This window comes from Mus caroli, chromosome 12 (assembly GCF_900094665.2).
Source record: "Mus caroli chromosome 12, CAROLI_EIJ_v1.1, whole genome shotgun sequence".
NCBI classification, from domain to species: Eukaryota; Metazoa; Chordata; class Mammalia; order Rodentia; family Muridae; genus Mus; species Mus caroli.
Genome location: NC_034581.1, coordinates 47,186,113 through 47,205,317, shown reverse-complemented (window position 1 = coordinate 47,205,317; position 19,205 = coordinate 47,186,113). Strand labels below are relative to the sequence as shown.

At 39.2% G+C, this 19,205-nt stretch overlaps 1 protein-coding gene across 1 annotated transcript in view; it reads left to right on the top strand.

The window, feature by feature from the left end:
• Positions 1–19,205, top strand: part of Hectd1 (HECT domain E3 ubiquitin protein ligase 1) — an 88,734-nt gene that overhangs the window by 42,836 nt on the left and 26,693 nt on the right. Inside the window, exons 17-25 of the mRNA XM_029484816.1 lie at positions 155–301; positions 1,791–1,885; positions 3,701–3,806; positions 9,978–10,112; positions 11,787–11,926; positions 12,445–12,768; positions 14,333–14,499; positions 14,588–14,764; positions 17,800–18,636. Of these exons, the coding sequence (XP_029340676.1) occupies positions 155–301; positions 1,791–1,885; positions 3,701–3,806; positions 9,978–10,112; positions 11,787–11,926; positions 12,445–12,768; positions 14,333–14,499; positions 14,588–14,764; positions 17,800–18,636 (2,128 nt within the window). The remainder of the gene's footprint in view (positions 1–154; positions 302–1,790; positions 1,886–3,700; positions 3,807–9,977; positions 10,113–11,786; positions 11,927–12,444; positions 12,769–14,332; positions 14,500–14,587; positions 14,765–17,799; positions 18,637–19,205) is intronic.

Genomic DNA, 19,205 nt, shown 5'->3' with positions numbered 1-19,205 from the left:
TCACTCTGTAGACCAGGCTGGCCTCGAACTCAGAAATCCGCCTGCCTCTGCCTCCCAAGTGCTGGGATTAAAGGCGTGCGCCACCACGCCCGGCCCTATATGTCATTTTCTTAAGGACTGTGTAGTTTTACATTGTTTTTATTTTTTCTTTTAGTGTATCGAAGGTGAAAACACTTGGCGAGACTTAATGAAGACAGCCTTAGAAAACCTAATTGTCCTTCTGAAGGATGAGAACACGATTTCACCGTATGAAATGTGTAGTAGTGGTTTAGTCCAAGCACTTCTTACTGTTCTCAACAATGTAAGTGTATTTAGGACTACAAAGCAAAAACAGAATCAAGTCCCAAAGGTGATTGTAAGTGTTTATTCATGCAACATTTTAATACTAAGTAAATTTAATATTTCTAATTACTTTTTTATCCTAAGATTGAACATTTAGTTCTCTAATTTCCTCAGAGGTTACATAAAATATAGAGTACCTTAGTTCTTAAATCATACTCATAAAACTACTTTGTAAGACAGTGTTAGAAAATATAATGTAACTATTTATTAATAATCATATATTTCTTTTACACTTGATCTACTGTAAATATGTTTTTTAAAAATATCTTCCCTTATTTCAGTAAAGAAAAACTTTATCTTTATTTATTTTTTTTATTTTTATTTTTTGGTTTTTCAAGACAGGGTTTCTCTGGGTAGCCCTGGCTGTCCTGGAACTCACTCTGTAGACCAGGCTGGCCTCGAACTCAGAAATTCACCTGCCTCTGCCTCCCGAGTGCTGGGATTAAAGGCGTGTGCCACCACACCCGGCTAGAAAAACTTCTTATGTCAGTTCTACTTGCAATTTTGATTTCTTTTTTTAACTTGAAATTTTAAAATTATTTTATGTGTATGGGTTTTTGCCTGCATGTGTGAGTACCACATGTATGCAGTGCCCATGCAGGCCACAAGAGAGCATTGGATCCCCTGAAACTGGAGTTACAGGCCGATGTGAGCAGGGTTGTTGGTGCTGGGAATAGAATCTAGGTTCTGGAAGAACGTCAGTCTCCAGCCCCTTTACCAAAATTCATTCTTTCTTTTGTTTTTTTAAGACAGAATTTCTCTGTGTATTGCTGGCTGTCCTGAAACTCACGCTGTAAGCCAGGCTGGCCTGGACCTGAGAGATGTACTTGCCTCTCCCTCCAAAATGCTAGGATAATGACTTGTGCCACCACCACCAGGACCTCACTTTAATTTTTAATTCTTAGATTTGTATTTGTTGATAAAGTTTGAATTTTCTGAAAATCTTTAACTTCAATGGGTCTTACATTCCTGGTTTGCCAGTTGTATTATTTTCTATTTACTGAAATTATAATAATAATTGATAATATATCATTTATTAATATCTATTAAACCATGGTTTTTATTTCTTTCACTTAAACTCATTAAACTAGTACAGTAAAAATGGAAATGAATTGATTCTCGTTTAGTTGAAGTCACTGGCCTTCTTTGGGAAACACTGGTATAAGCTTGCACAGTTAACGTTAGTGAAGAGAAACACGTGCATGTCGGCCCGCCTCCTCAGCGCACAGGACGCTTTGTGCCTTTTTAATTTAAAGATCGAATGATTAATGAGTTTACTGAGACTGTCTTGATAATTTTATTTATTTATTTATTTTTTTTAATTTATTTTTTTATTAGGTATTTTCCTCGTTTATGATAATTTTATAATGCTCATGTTTCTATAAGCATCTACTAATTGACAGTAAAATCAATAAATACGCTTTGACCTGCTTTTTGTTTTTCTTTAGAGTATAGATTTGGATATGAAGCAAGATTGTAGTCAACTGGTAGAAAGAATAAATGTCTTCAAAACAGCCTTTAGTGAAAGTGAAGATGATGAGAGGTAAAGAGACAGGAATGTGCAGCCATCCGGCATGCTGTCACCTTGTCACGTGCTTGTTACCTGCTCACCACATGCTTGTCACATGCTTGTCTATGCTTGTTATATGAAATGCTTGGATTTAATACCTAGTGCCCAAAACAAAAATGAACCCCAAATTTCTTTTACTTTGATACTTGTCATGTTCATATACTTGATATATGTCCTTTAAATAAGTCTGTGTTTATATACACACAGGGAATTTTTTTTTTTTTTTTTTGGTTTTTCGAGACAGGGTTTCTCTTTATAGCTCTGGCTGTCCTGGAGCTCACTTTGTAGACCAGGCTGGCCTCGAACTCAGAAATCCGCCTGCCTCTGCCTCCCGAGTGCTGGGATTAAAGGCGTGCGCCACCACGCCCGGCTTATTTATATTTTGATAAATATAAAATTTAAAAATTTTCAGTCTAATAGAAGAAAGTAAAACATGTTTGCCAGGACTTCAGCTGATCATTTAAAATACATAGCTGTTTAAGATACAGTCAAACTATGTAATATTTTCAGCAGCCTAGACTACATAGTTAAGCATTTGTTTCACAATGACATAAAGCTGGGTGTGACACACACCTGTAGTCCTATGCCTGGGGAGATGGTGGCAGGTAGATTGAGTTTAAGACCAACCTAAGCTAAATAAAGAATTCCTGTCTTAATCTCTTGAAAAAAGAAGATAAAGGAAAGAAAATTTGAGCATTGGCTAAATGTTGGACATTAAGTGGTAATTGTTAGTTCTTTAGCTGTGGCAGGGATACTTAATCCTACTGTACAGACATATAGTTAAAATACCTTTGGAAGAAATCGCACACTATCATTTTCTGCAAAATAAAATGAAACGAGTCTGCTTGGGTCTAAAAGTAGCTTGGCCATTAGCAGCAGACTGGGTAAGCTGTGGTTCTGATTGATGACAGTTCACTGCACCATTTTTCCTACTTTTGAATGTGGTAGAATTTCTTCTAACAATGAGCGACTTTTACTGCGTGTACATTATATCTTTGGGGACAACAATTAATTTAAATATTTCTATATTAAGCCAGGTATAGCGGCAACATGTATGTCATGCTTGCACTAAGTAGGCAGAAGCAGAAGCATTCATGAGTTACCAGGGCTACAGAGCAAGTTCCAGGGACTGTGACCACATATCCCCAAAGGAAAAAAAAAAGAAAAAAACCATACTAAATATAACAAATATTATAGCTGTCTAAATATGAAAATAAAACATATACTTAATATACAATTGAAAATTTTATTATGAAATTTAGAATATTTTAGTCTTTTCTTAAATTTTACTTTTACTTTTTAAGTGTGTGTCAGTTTGTGGGTGTGTATAAGCACAGGCACTACTACCCTCAAAGGCCAGAAGAGGGCATCAGATCCACTGCAGTTGGTGGTACGGGTGGTTAGGAGCTCCCTGGTGTGGGTGCTAGGAACCAAACTCCGGCCCTCTATGAGAGCAGAAATACTCTTAGCTACTGAGCCATTCCTCCAGCCCAAATATTTTATTATTAAATGAAGGAAATTTGAGTTAGGAGAGTGTCTTGGACCACTCAGAAGTTGCTAGGTCTATGTGATCCGAGTTCAATCCCAGAAATTCACATGGTGAAAGGAGAAAACCACGCCTGCAAGTTGTTCTCTGACCTCTTTATTGGTCACACAAACAAATGTAAGGACGGGAGGTGTCTAATGCACCCTATCTAAGAAAGCAGGGGTCATAGGAAGTTGGTGACTGAGACTTGCACATGAACATTTACATGAGTTACATAAAAGCTCTTACTTTTGTCTTTATAGCAGACCAGCAGTTGCATTAATTCGAAAGTTAATAGCTGTACTAGAATCAATTGAACGCCTACCTCTCCATTTATATGACACACCAGGATCCACGTATAACCTCCAGGTGAGTGTGAGAAACAGAGCTGTCACAACCAAGTGTGTAAGAGCAGTGATAGGCTTTACTTTTATGTAACAAGACTTTCCTGTTGGATTAAGGACAATTTTCATTTTAATCTTTAAGATTCTACTTTAAATGCTACTTGATTTCTTAGGAAGGATTTATGATTTCTTAGGAAGGATTTATGAATGTTCTGGCTTCATTTAAACACATCACATGTATGCAGAACCAGAGGAGGCAAGAAGATGGTGCCACATCTCCCAGAACCAGGATCAGAGGTGGTTGTGGGCTGTCATGTGGGTGATGGGAATTAGAACAAATGCTCTTAGCTATTGAACCATCTCTAGCCCATTCTATTTTTTAAATTGACTTTTAAAATGGCACTATATGTGTTATTTCAAATCTGTCTTGTATGGTATTAGATGGTATAATTATATTACATTTAATAAACATTGTAAGTAAGATATATTTTATAGACTATTTTTTAAGTTGAAAAATCAAGTTAAAAGATTCAAATTATAGCCGGGCGTGGTGGCGCACGCCTTTAATCCCAGCACTGGGGAGGCAGAAGCAGGTAGATATTTCTGAGTTCGAGGCCAGCCTGGTCTACAAAGTGAGTTCCAGGACAGCCAGGACTATANAGAGAAACCCTGTCTCGAAAAANAAAAAAAAAAAAAAAAAAGATTCAAATTATAAGTTTGGTTTAGTCTTAGTTCAGTTGCACTGTTATAAGAAAAAACAGATACCAGATACAGTTTTGGAGCCTGGGCATTTGTATATAGCAGCATCAGTAGATTTGGTGTCTAGTTTATGGCTTCTTTATACCATGTGTTCACATGCTTAAAAAAAAAAAAAAAAGAACAAGCTCTAGTAGGTTTTTATCTTTTGTTGTTGTTGTTCGTTCTTGTTGAGACAAGGTTTCTCACTCTATGGTCCTGGCTAACCTGGAGCTGAAAGAGTTCACTTGCCTCTTTGCTCTCTAATTATGGGAATACAGCCATGAGCCACCATGTTCACCCTTCTTTCTGACTTCTAACTAGTTCCTGAGGACTGTACCGGTGCATTAATCACCTGCCAGAGTTCTACTTAACACACTTACACTCTAGTTTCTCTCCCCTCTCTTCTCTGGATATCTGTGCTGAGATAGAGAAAAAGAAAAGTGACAGTAAGTTCCACTCTCTGTAACGAAGGCTCTGGGTCTCGTGCTGTCAGCGATTCTTCCAACTCACTGCTCAGCTGGGAATGACCCTCAGTTCTCCCAGTGGGTGCAAATTACATGTTTTCATTTGTTCTTAGTTTCTCTGTGTAGCCCTGGCTGTCCTGGAACTCACTTTGTAGGCAAAGCTGGCCTTGAAACTCAGAGATCCACCTACCTCTGCCTAGTGCTAGTATTAAAGATGTGTGCCTCCTCCCTTGCCTAGCCTCCAATTAAACTCTTTAAAACATCATATTAGATTTTTTTTTTTTTTACACTTCATACATTATTTCATTTAATTTTGATCAAATGTGTCTTCTTCACCTCCCCTTACAACTCCTCCTGGAGCCCTTCCTCCGTCTCCCCGATTTCATATCATATATAGATATAAACCCTACTGAGAAGAGTTAGGTTTATCTACATGAATGTGCTATAGAGCTGTCCACTATAACATGGGCAGACTTCCAGCAGCCCTGCTCTTGAGAGTCTGGAGTTTCCCAGCTAGGCGTGGGACCTTGTAAGCTCTCACTCCATGCTGCAGGGTTGACTAGATTGATCTCGTGGGGATGTTATGGAGGCAACCACAGTTGTTGACAGTTCATGAGTATAACTGCTGCCATGTCCAGGAACATCTTTTACTAGTTCTTCCTGACTGCTGGCTTTTACATACTCTTTTCTACCTCTGCTCCTCGGTGTTTACTGAGCCTTGGCTGGGAGTGAAAATTGATGTCCCATTTGGGGACCTTGATCACTTGTGGTTCTTTGTATTAACCTCTGACCACTGCAAAAATATGTTCCTTTGATGAAGGATGAGAGCTTGATGGAGCCTCTTGAGTGCTTTGAACTCTCGATCCTCCTGTCTTCATCATCAGATGTTTGCTTTATAGATGTGTCACCATGCTCAGCCTCCTTTTAACTTTCTGTATCGTTAGTTAGAGCTTTCAGAAACCTTTTTGTTCTTATTAATCATAGCCTGGTTTTAGACATATATACCTAGAGATATGATATATCCCAATCATTGATTCTATTCTTTTGCTAGTGCCAAGATCTAAATATGGCAAAACAAAACAAAACAAAAACCCCAGAACAACCACAAAACCACATTTCACTGCTGATATCCCAGCCTCGATCTATACCACATACTCTATGAATCTATACCACATACTCTGTGGATTAAGTTAGTATTGCCTAGAAGACCCTGCTTTAGTAAGTTGTGCTTTTATTTAACTTATTCTATATGAAATTGTTACAGTGTGTAGAATAGTTTCTTTTAAATTTAGCATTTAATTATCAGCTAAGTATTTACTTTGCCAAAGCAGTGTCTACTCAGTGCGAGTGAAGTTTTTGTAACTGCCTAATCTTTCTTGTTACATAGCAAGATCCTATTTCAAAAAGCAAAGCAAAACAAAAAAAAAGGAAAACCAAACCTAACCAACCAAAAACCAAACAAGAAATCTCACCCGAGTTACTAATGCCACGTGACTCCAGCTTAGAGTCCAGAGCTCTCCATTCAGGGAGTCTCTGTGATTATAGACGTACTGAGAAAGATGGGGAGGGCTACTTTGTGTGTCAGGCAGACAGTTTACAGAACAAAGATACTGATCAATTGATTTTTGGCTTTATCCTTGAGTAAATTGAAGGATAGCTCAGACAAGGAATTCACTTCCTCGAATCTATGTAGGATTGCTAATGTCTTCAAAACAATTCTTGGGCTGGAGAGATACCTCAGTGGTTAAGAGCACTGACTGCTCTTCCAGAGGTCTTGAGTTCAATTCCCAGCAACCACATGGTGGCTGTAATGGGATCTTCTGGTGTGTCTGAAGAGAGTAACAGTGTACTCATATACATAAGTAAATATTTTTTTTAAATTCTTCTGTGTAATAGCCACCAATCGCAGACACTATTACATACGCCAGCAAGATTTTGCTGAAGGGACCCTGATATAGCTGTCTCTTGTGAGGCTATGCCAGTGCCTGGCAAACACAGAAGGGTGGGGGGAGGGTATAGGGGACTTAAAGGATAGCATTTGAAATGTAAATGAAGTAAATACCTAATAAAAAATTGGAGATAAAAAAACAAACAAAAAATTCTTATGTGTATAAGTATTATGTCTGCACCTAAGTATACCGTGTGTATGTCTGATGCCCGCGGAAGCCAGAGGAGGGTATTGGATCCCCTGACTCTGGAATGGAAGATGAGGTTGTCAGCTAGCTGCATGTAGTTGAGGGAAACATCCTGGTCTTTCGGGAAGAACAGAAAGTGCTCTTAAAGGCTGGGTCCCTCTTCAGCCTCCCAGTGTCTTTTATTCTTATTCTTATTTTTATTCTTATGTTTTTGTTGGTTTGTTTGTTTTTTGAGACAGGGTTTCCTGTAACCCAGGCTGGCCTTGAACTCCTTAATGTAGATAAAGATGACCTTGAACTCTCAGTCTTCCTTCTACCTCCCAAGTATTGGGATGATAATTGTGAGCCGATGTGTTAGGCTTCTGTGGGGCTGGGACTGAACCCAGGACAGGTAGTCTGCTGGCTGAACCATATCCCTAGCCTTTTGTACATTTTCATTTCAGAAAGTTGTGTAAAAATCCAAAGAAGCAAGGTCAAATGTGCCAAATGCCTAAGTAAATATTTAGCAGTGTTTCTGTAGGAATTAAGATTATGTAGGGGCTGGCGAGATGGCTCAGCAGGTAAGAGCACTGACTGTTCTTCCAAAGGTCCTGAGTTCAAATCCCAGCAACCACATGGTGGCTCACAACCATCCGTAATGAGATCTGACGCCCTCTTCTGGAGTGTCTGAAGACAGCTACAGTGTACTTACATAGAATAAATAAATAAATCTTTTTTTAAAAATTAAAAAAAAAAGATTATGTAGAAATAAAGCTTACTGAAATCCATTACATGCTAAAGTGTATCAGATGAAAAATTATCTTGCATTTTTAACTTTATTAGAGCCCAGTATCTTATTCATTTCTTTTTTGGGGGGGGGTGTTTTTTGTTTTGTTTTGTTTTTTTGATATTTCAAGACAGGGTTTCTCTGTGTAGCCTTGGCTGTCCTGGAACTCACTTTGTAAACCAGGCTGGCCTCAGAACTCAGAAATCCACCTGCCTCTGCCTCCCGAGTGCTGGGATTAAAGGTGTGCACCACCACGCCTGGCTATCATATTCATTTCTGTTGCTGTGATATAGTATACTAATTAAAAGCAAATTAGTGGGAAAGGGGGTTAACTAACTACAATTCCAGATTATAGCTGTTTTAGGGTTTCCATTGCTGTGAAAAGATACCATGTCCCAGGTAACTGTCATAAAGGACAACATTTAATTAAGGCTGGCTTAACAGGTTCAGAGGTTCAGTCCATTATCATCAAGGTAGGAAGCAAGGCAGACATGGTGATAGAAAAGGACCTGAGTTTTCTATATCCTGATCCAACTGCAGCCAGAAGAGGACTGTCCTCTAGGCAGCTAGGAAGAGGGTCACAAAGCCTACCCCCACTGTCATACATTTCCTTCAACAAGGCCACATCTAACAGTGCCATTCTCTGGGCCAAGTATATTCAAACCACCACAACAGTCCACCATTGTGGGGAAGTCACAGAAGCAGGAGCTTGAGACAAGTCACATCACAGTTAGGAGCAGAGCGAATGTGCCCGTGCTGCCTGATTGCTTGTTCAGTCAGGTAGCTTTCTTTACTCTCAAAATGGGGCTGCCCACATCTTGGCTGGATCTTCTATATCAATTAAGACAAGTCTACAGGACACACTGATCTAGACCTCTTAGTGGAGGCTCTCCTCTCATGTGAGTCTATGTTCTATAATGTAATGTAAGTTAGCTGACAGTAACCAAGCCTGAGGACCTGAGTTTGATCCCCAGCACCCATGTGATTAAAGGAAAGAACTGATTTCCACAGTTGTTTCCTACTCTACCCCAGCTACATAAACAAAGTGTAAGAATATTTAAAAAGATAACAGCCTAAAAGCTGACTTTTACAGCCAGTGAGTACTTGCCACCAAGCCTGATTCTTAGAACCAACATGGTGAAGGGTGAGGCTGACGCCTGTGGATTGTTCTCTTGATTCCTGCTTGTGTAGATGTACACTTAAACACACACGCACACACAAATCAGTAAGTAAATAGATTCACAAATTATGAAAGGTTCATTATATATGTTGTGGCTTCAAAGGAACAAGTCAATTAGATACTTAAAGTAATTTAACTAATTTATGGCTTACAAGCTATATATTTCTGTGAAAGCATTTCATTTATTTGTTTATTTTAAGATTTATTTATTTATATGTAAGTACACTGCAGCTCTTTTCAGACACACCGGAAGAGGGCATCGGATCTCATTACAGATGCCACCATGTGGTTGCTGGGAATTGAACTCAGGACCTCTGGAAGAGCAGTCAGTGCTCTTAACTGCTGAGCCATCTCTCCAGCCCCCTCATTTATTTATTTTTGTTCTTTGGGGGGTGGAGTAGGGTCTCAGTATGGCTGTCTTGGAACCCAGTGTGCAGGTGAGGCTGGCCTCACACGCATAGATATTCATCTGCTTCTGCCTCCCTAGCACTAGGATTAAAGGGGTGTCCCACCACTCCTGGCTCATCTGAGAAAGTACTTTGTAATTTTACTTAGAGCATGTATATTTAAAGTTTGAAAATTCTAACAAGTTAGCTTGTTTCCTTATAATCAATGTCTGTCATTGAACTTTTTTACAAGACACGTAGAAACATGTACTTGTTTTAATTCCTTATTTTTGAGGCCAGGTTTTGCAGGTCACCCAGGCTGCCCTCAAACTTGTGGCAATTCTCCTGCCTCATTCTCTCAACTGTTGATATTGCAGATATGCCACCGCATTCATTGGTTTTATCCTGGTTTATTGTGGCTATACATTATAACAAATCTCAATTGTTGGTGTTTATATTGGTGAGTAATTTTTACAATGATAACAAAACAAGGTCTTCTCTGAAGAATGTTGATGGTTTTTGTGTAGATACTTACAAGAAGATTACGCTTTCGGTTGGAACGTGCACCTGGTGAAACTGCATTAATAGACCGGACAGGCAGGATGCTGAAGATGGAGCCCTTAGCTACAGTTGAGTCTCTGGAACAGTATCTGCTGAAAATGGTGAGCTCCGTGTGGCAGGGCTTTGTGAGATAGACCTTCTCCATTACTTTGACCCTTTGTAGGAAAGTCACATAAATGTGTATCCAGAGTTATGGTAATGCTACTTTTAGAAATCTGTTTTAGAAAACACGTGGTGGCGCACGCCTTTAATCCCAGCACTTGGGAGGCAGAGGCAGGCGGATTTCTGAGTTCGAGGCCAGCCTGGTCTACAAAGTGAGTTCCAGGACAGCCAGGGCTACACAGAAAAACTCTGTCTTGAAAAAAACAAAAAAAACAAAAAAAAAACAAAAGAAAAAAGAAAAAAAAGAGAACATGTCTTAACAACATCCTCAACATAAAGATTTTTATTAATGTTCATTTAATATTGAAATAGTAGACAAAAATCTTAGTACCATTCAATAAAGGTATAGCTACTTACAGGCATAGGCAATCTTCTTCAATCAAGAAAATATTAACATTACATTGTTTGGAGACCGTGTGTTATAGCCAGGGGTGCAGCTGAGCTGTTTTTGAACTCCCTGGTCCTCCTGTTTCACCTCCACCTGCTGGGCTTACAGAGACCACCATTCCCATCTTAAAATGTTGTATTGAAAAAGCAATAAATTGCCTGAGGACAGGAAGGTCGAATGACAGGCCCAAAGTGGAGGGGAGGCCCCAAGACCTGACACTATTGAGGCTATGGAGTGCTCAAAAAAGGGACCTAACATGACTACACTCTGGAAAATCCAGCAAGCAGCTGAAAGAGTCAGATGCAGATATTTGCACCCAATCAATGGACGGAAGCTTCTGTCCCCTGGGGTTGAATTAGGGAAAAGCTGAGGAGGAGGGCCACCATGTGGGAGGACCAGCAGTCTCAATTAGCCTGGATCCCTGAGATGTCTCAGACACTAGATCACCAACCAGGCAGCATACACCAACTGATATGAGGCCCCCAACACATGTACAGCAGAGGACTGCGGCGTCTGGGTTTAGACAGAGGAAAACACACCTAACCCTCCAGAGGCTGGAGGCCCCAAGGAGTTTAGAGGTCTAGTGGGCTGGGAAATAGGGGGTGGGGGCATCCTCGCGGAGAAAGGAGGGCAGGGAGGAGGTATGGGATGTGAAACAGTTGGCGGGTGGACTGGGAGAGGAATGAAATCTGGAGTTTAAAATAAGTAAATAAATAAATGAATAAATAAATAAAAAGAAAGAGCAATAAATTACACATCTGAATCACTGCACCCAAGTTTTTATTTTAATAGAGAATTATGACAGTTACTTCTCAATTTGAATATTATGTAGCTTTAAAGGAATTTGAAGACCAGTGATAATAGAAAATGTTTTAGTTTACTATAATGATGTCATTTTATAAACAAGGCAATTTTTCTATTAAAGTATGTGAGAAATACTCTGATAGAAGTGTGTTTCACTGATACTGTTTGTAGCACATGTAAAATCCTGGGGTGCTTCTCCAGCACTGCAACAAAGCCAAACAGACACAAGCAAACTGTTTCTGATAGCGAGGCTCTTTGGTTATGGGACACCTTATTGTTTTGTATAGTCTTCAGGTGAATCACTCTTAGCTAGGTGATTATGTCATAACACAATTGACTTGGAAAAGGAGAGAAAGGGTGGCTCAATGTTGTTTAAAATGGAGTTCTTAAGAGGAAAGCCTTCTGTGTTTACTTTATTTAGGTGGCAAAGCAGTGGTACGACTTTGACCGATCCTCATTCGTTTTTGTTCGAAAATTAAGAGAAGGCCAAAATTTTATATTCCGGCACCAACATGACTTTGATGAGAATGGAATCATTTACTGGATTGGAACAAATGCAAAGTAAGCTAAATTTCATTAAGCTAAAGTGACAGTGCTTAACTGGGAAAAGGTTTCTTTAGTGAAATGATTAGATGTTCACTGAACATCCTTCCACTTAAGGAACTTTATCTGTTTTGTTTGTTTTGTTTTTTTTCGAGACAGTGTTTCTCTGTGTAGCCCTGGCTGTCCTGGACCTCACTTTGTAGACCAGGCTGGCCTCGAACTCAGAAATCTGCCTGCCTCTGCCTCCCAAGTGCAGGGATTAAAGGCGTGCACCACCACTGCCTGGCAAGGAACTTTATCTTATGTGTTAAATTTAAGATTATACCACAGGCTGGCCTTCAGCTTGCTAAATAGCTAAGGGTGATTTTGAAGTTCTGGTTGCTTTCCATATGCTTGGCTAAAGAAGTGGACGACCATTCTCAGTTTATAATTTGGAATTAAAAACTAATACGAACAAATGCAGATTGCCTTTAAGAAAATGAGATTTCTTCTCATTTTCTGTTTTTGTTTTAATTAAACTGTTTATTTCTGTGCAGAACTGCGTATGAATGGGTAAATCCTGCAGCTTATGGACTTGTAGTCGTCACATCATCAGAAGGAAGGAATCTGCCCTATGGCCGCTTGGAGGACATACTAAGTCGAGATAATTCAGCTTTAAATTGTCACAGCAATGATGATAAAAATGCCTGGTTTGCCATAGATCTGGGTGTCTGGGTAATACCTTCAGCATACACACTTCGTCATGCTCGTGGCTATGGAAGGTCTGCACTGAGAAATTGGGTTTTCCAGGTATCCAAAGATGGACAGAACTGGACTTCTTTGTATACCCATGTTGATGACTGCAGTCTCAATGAACCAGGGTTAGTTGAGGAGTCTTTGAAAATTGGGGAAAATCAGTAAAGAGCCTTGTTTCTTTTTATGATTGTATATTGTAGAGTTCTGTTTTTTTTTTTTTAATGTTAAGATATTTTTCTAAAAACAAATTACTTGATATATAGTTTAGACATTGGAAGTTTGAAATACTGGCTTTACTGAAAGTATGAAAAAAATCAGATTGGAGGCCAGTCAGGGTCTGTGGAGTAAAGCCTTTTGTTGCCAGACTGATAACCTGAGTTTGAGCCTCAGAATCCATATGGTGGACAGAGCCAACTCCTACAAGTTGTTCTTTAACAGGTATGTGTCCTTGGACAGGTGCTCCCTTGTACATGTTCAGACACACCACACACACATACCACATACATACCACACATACCACACACACACACACACACACACACACACACACACACAAAAAGCAGCTGAAAGGATAGCTCAGAGGTAAAGAGCTCTCACTGCTCTTCAGGGAACCTGGGGTCTGGTTCCCAGACCCCACTTGGCAGCAGATAACAGTGTTTTTCCGGGATCTGCTGCCCTCTTCTGGCCTCTGAGGATACTGCATGCACATAGTGCACTTTACATTCAGCCAAAACATGCTTAAAAATGTGTCTTACAATAAAAATAGAAATTAAAAAAAAAAATAGAATGTCTTTTATAGAGTTTAGGTTACATTTTGATAAAAAGCTGACCGTATTTGTGTAAGCACTTTATGAGAACTATATAGCACACAAATGTAAGGAAAGCGATAAATGCTCCCCACACTTATGTAATCATCATATCATGTAATAAGATGAACAGATGTTCAACTTACTACCAGTAGTTATTGTAGCGGTATGGCTAACTGAAGAATATCTTATTTTTATGAATTCCTATTTTTTTTCTGTAAGTGTAGGTATGAATTTTGTATGTGTGCTACTAAGAGTTGAACAGAAAACTTGTGATTGGCTGAGCACAATTAGATTTTTTAAAAATTTCTTCTAAATTGATTTCCATATTTGATATAGCATGAAAGGTAGTGGTATTATCATTAGGATTAGTGCTCAAAGATTTTAAGTTTTAAAGTTAAAAGTTTTAATACATTTAAAATGTCAAGAATTTACAAAGAAATTTCATTTTTAAAGTACTTCTTTTCCTTTTAAACAGGATCCTTTTGTATTAACCAAATCATTTGGCACTGTAAATAAACTAAATATCTTTAAATTTTCATATTTAATGTTTTATTCAGGTTTGTAAACAATTTGTTTTGTTTGTTTTTGGAGATACAGTCTTACTATGTAGCCCTCGACTGTCTGGAACTCAGTCTGTATTCCAGGCTGGCCTTGAATTTATAGCCATCTCTATCTGCCTCTGTTTCCTGGGTGCTGGGATTAAAGGCATGAAATACTGCCTAGTTTTTCTAATTTTTGTGATCAAATTTTAAGTGACAATTAAGGCTATGTTCTTTTTTCTAAAGTTTGTTATTGTATAAAAATGTTCTTGCACTATCTTTTTTCATGTAATTTTTAAAAAAAATCATTTTAAAACACTTTCTGTCTAATGCATTTACAGGTCAACTGCAACATGGCCCCTTGACCCAGCGAAAGATGAAAAACAAGGGTGGCGGCATGTTCGGCTGAAGCAGATGGGGAAGAACGCCAGTGGACAGACGCATTACCTCTCGCTCTCCGGCTTTGAACTCTATGGCACTGTGAATGGCGTGTGCGAAGACCAGCTAGGTAATGAAAGGACTTGAGGCCTTCCCAGCTTTCTACAACTGTTTAGTAAAGTGACTTGGTTTATATTTCTCTAATTCTGATCTCCCAGGGAAAGCAGCTAAAGAAGCAGAAGCTAATCTTAGAAGGCAGAGGCGCCTGGTGCGCTCTCAGGTCCTCAAGTACATGGTTCCAGGAGCACGTGTTATCAGAGGCCTTGATTGGAAGTGGCGAGATCAGGATGGCAGCCCGCAGGGAGAAGGCACAGTCACAGGCGAGCTGCACAATGGTGAGTCGTGGTTAGAACCTGGTATTGAACCCTGTGTCTTCCTTCCGTCTTCGGATACTTTGTAAATTGTATAAATAATAGCAGACATTTTTATAAGAACTGATAATGACGGAACATTAAAATGAAAAGAGCTGGAAGTAGTGGCATCTGTCTGTAATCTCAGCACCCAGAGGCAGGGGCAGGGGCAGGATCTCTGTGTATGAGGCAGGGGCAGGATCTCTGTGTACGAGGCCAACCTAATGGGTCCAGGCCACCCAGAGCTTCATGGTTGAGACCCTTTCTAAAAAGTAACAACTCATTGACTTAGAATAAATAGTTAAAACAGAATTTTGGATTTTGACTAGAATCTATTTGCTAATATTGTAGTGATTATGGAGCTAATATTAAGTATTTCAAGATACACTTCTTCTCGTTTTCCTTTGTGTATTGTTCTCAAGTTACCACCAATTCCTGATAGGAATTTCTTGGTAGTTTTAGGATTTAGGCAGTGCCTCTTTATTGTACTAAAGACACAAAGAAGAGAAAGGATTCGTGTTCACAGTTATTTTTCTATAGAGCAAGGAATAAGGAGTAGTTTCTTGATCACTTAGTAGACAATTACAGTCTACCAGCCTCTGGAGGGAATTTAAACTGTGTTCTGTAGTAGACAGTTACAGTCTACCAGCCTCTGGAGGGAATTTAAACTGTGTTCTGTAGTAGACAATTACAGTCTACCAGCCTCTGGAGGGAATTTAAACTGTGTTCTGTAGTAGGGCTAATTGTACAAAGAAAGTAAATTCATTTTAATCTTTGTGCTATAGATTTTAGCAAAAGTCCTTATCCAAATAATAAGCTGCTGTTAACTCCCACTGCAGCTGCCTGGCTGTTTCTTTTTAACATTTACGGGTTTACTTAGTAGCAAGAGATTTGCTTGAATCATAGTAGTTCTTTCTTACCAATTATACTGAGCATTAAAAATGTAAAATGTTTATATTCTTACTTGCTAATATTTAAGGAGCTATAATAAAAATTACAGGCCTGGGACTCTGGCTCAGTTGGTAGATGGCTGGCTCCATGTATGTCAAGCCCTGGGTTTGATTCTTACATGTTTCTGATCCTCCAAATGTTGAAATTCAGTTTTAGCTTTAAACACGTCAGAGTTTTAAGTTTTCAAATACATTTCCCACAATAAGGAATCTTTATCTATGTTTGGAGCATAGGAATATTTTATATTTAGGTGTAAATGTTTTTACCTTTTAAAAAAAGTTTTCTCAAACCTAATATAAATGGGGTGCACTTTTTAGTGTATTCCCACATTGCATCGGGTACACACCCATTGCTCTTCTGAAGAGCCTCTGTGTTGGTAGAACCACCTGTTTATCCCCTTAGTCTACAGAATTGTAAAGGGACTCTGTTAAACTTCATCTGTGCAATGGTCAAAGCAAAATACCATTAACTTGTCTTCTGGGTAAAACATGCATATTTATATTTAATAATATTCATATACATATATATGTGTGTATGTGTGGAGAGAGCGAGAGAGATTGATAATTTGAGTATATATTGGTATCAATGCAATACAAGTCTCAACTTTATTTGATACTGGGATGTATTTTTGAACCTTTTCTTATACTTCCTCTGTAGCAAATGAGAAACTTAAATGTTGGTTCTTCAAAAGTTATTTCAGCATACGAATACAAAATATATATAATATGCTTATATTATATCTACAATATATATACTATCTAAGCTTATGCAGACTTGAAGCAGTCAGTTTTCCTTTCAAATAACTCATAAATAGATAAAGTGCAGGCGGCTCAGTGCTCCTCTGAGCCCCCTTATACACATGAACTTCGTGTCAAGTGCTCAGGGATGCTTAAATCTACTTAAGCTCTATACAAGCTCAGTGTACTTCCAAGTCAAAGTTCTTAATGTGTGTCTCCCCCTGGGGAGTTAGCCTCTAACTGAAGTAACACTGAACTTTCTATTAGCTTCCTTCTTAGTCAACTATTTTTTGGGGGGTTTTGGAATTTTATTACCCCTTTCAAAAAACTAACATTTTTCATATGTAAGTATAGATCCAATATCTTTTAATTTGTTACTAGCTTTGGTATATAAATCCTCAAAGAACTCAACTTGTTTTAAATTGTTTCTCGGGTGTTTTTGTGCATACTCAAACCTAGTAAACTAAACCATAAAATCAAGTAACCACTATACTGTGAGAAGACAAGTGAAATGCCAGCTTAGTATTTTATTTGAGCTAGTAATCTCAAATTTCTGTAAGTGACATAAGCATGCTTTATCTGTCATTTTTAAGATTTTATTCCAACCTTTGAAATTAATGGTTAGTGCTTTTTTCAAGAAGAAACATTTGATATAGTCATATAGTCACGTGTAACAGGTCAAAAATCTTCACTTGTTGAAATCTCAGGTTTTTTCTTTTATAACTAATATTGTTTCTGTAGTTGGAAATGCAGTTTAGTGGTAGATGCCTGTATATGTCAGGCCTTAGATTTCGCCCTCAGCATCAATTTTTAAAAGTTTTTTTTCCCTTTTAACAGAATAGATGTAAATAATCACTTTTTAATGTTTTTATATATCACTAGTTGGCCTGGTGGTGGTGACACTTGGGAGGCAGAGGCAGGCAGATTTCTGAGTTGACTAGCCTGGTCTACAGAGTGAGCTCCAGAACAGCCAGGGCCACACAGAGAAACCCTGTCTTGGATAAAAGAAAAAAATTTTCCAGTCTTGGGCTGTCCAGAGATAAATCTAATAAAAGGAAGAATTTTAGAGATATCCCAGAAACATCGTATATAATGCATACTTCATATTATTATGTGAGAATTAAATAGTATAGACCTTCAGATAGACTAATAATAGTATCAAATAATATTTTAATTAATCTGAGTTCAAAACTTGTCTTTTAGTTGGCAAACCTGTTGGTTAGCAATTGAGGGAAGTACAGCGCCATGAAACGCTGATCCCGTTTGTGGAGCTACTGTCTAACGCTCCTCTCTGCTTTCTGCTGGGTCTCACAAACTCCTGTCCCTTTCCAGGCTGGATTGATGTCACCTGGGATGCTGGTGGCTCAAACTCTTACCGTATGGGCGCAGAAGGAAAATTTGACCTCAAGCTTGCACCAGGGTACGACCCTGATACAGTGGCATCACCCAAACCTGTTTCATCCACTGTTTCAGGCACAACGCAATCATGGAGCAGCTTGGTGAAAAACAACTGTCCAGACAAGACGTCTGCTGCTGCAGGCTCCTCAAGTAGAAAAGGAAGCAGCAGTTCTGTGTGTAGCGTGGCCAGTAGCAGCGACATCAGCTTGGGTTCGACCAAAACGGAACGGAGATCAGAAATTGTAATGGAACACAGTATAGTTTCAGGAGCTGATGTCCATGAACCAATTGTTGTTCTTTCATCTGCTGAAAACGTCCCTCAAACAGAAGTAGGGTCATCTTCCAGTGCAAGCACCAGCACCCTAACAGCGGAAACGGGAAGTGAAAATGCGGAAAGGAAGTTAGGCCCTGATAGTTCTGTTCGAGCTCCTGGGGAGTCTAGTGCGATATCCATGGGGATTGTTAGCGTTAGCTCTCCTGATGTTAGTTCAGTATCTGAATTAACCAATAAGGAAGCAGCTTCACAACGACCCCTTAGCTCTTCGGCAAGTAACAGACTGTCAGTGAGCTCTCTGTTGGCAGCCGGGGCCCCTATGAGCTCCAGTGCGAGTGTACCTAACCTGTCCTCAAGAGAGACGTCTAGCTTGGAGAGCTTTGTCAGGAGAGTGGCAAACATAGCACGGACTAATGCCACCAACAACATGAACCTAAGCCGAAGCAGCAGTGACAACAACACTAACACTTTGGGGAGGAACGTGATGAGCACCGCAAGTAAGTGAGCTTTGCTTCTGGGGTCCAGTGCTTCCTCTGAGGGAGCTGAGGCTAGCCATGTCAGACAGACTGCCCTCATGAGATGCAGCACTTGGGAACTGGGAAGTCAAGGTCTGAGGAATCTACAGTAGCTCAGGAGTTGAGAGGAGCTTGCATTTTATAAGAGATGGCTAAACAAAACTACACGACAGATTAGCTGACCAGTGAGTGTGAAATCGCACCGTTCCCACGGCACGCCTCTCACTCAGCTCCTGTACTCACTTTAGCTTCCAAACGCTACCTAACTCTAATTTTAAGTTACTAATGGGGCCAAGTGATTCCCATAAAATTACAATAAAATTAATTCTGTTGCTTATATTTTGTGAAAGCTAGGCTTTAAAAGGTAATTATGGTCTTTTTTTTTCTTTTAAGATTTGTTTATTTATTATATGTAAGTACACTGTAGCTGTCTTCAGACACTCCAGAAGAGGGCGCCAGATCTCATTACGGATGGTTGTGAGCCACCATGTGGTTGCTGGGATTTGAACTCTGGACCTTTGGAAGGGCAGTCGGGTGCTCTTACCCACTGA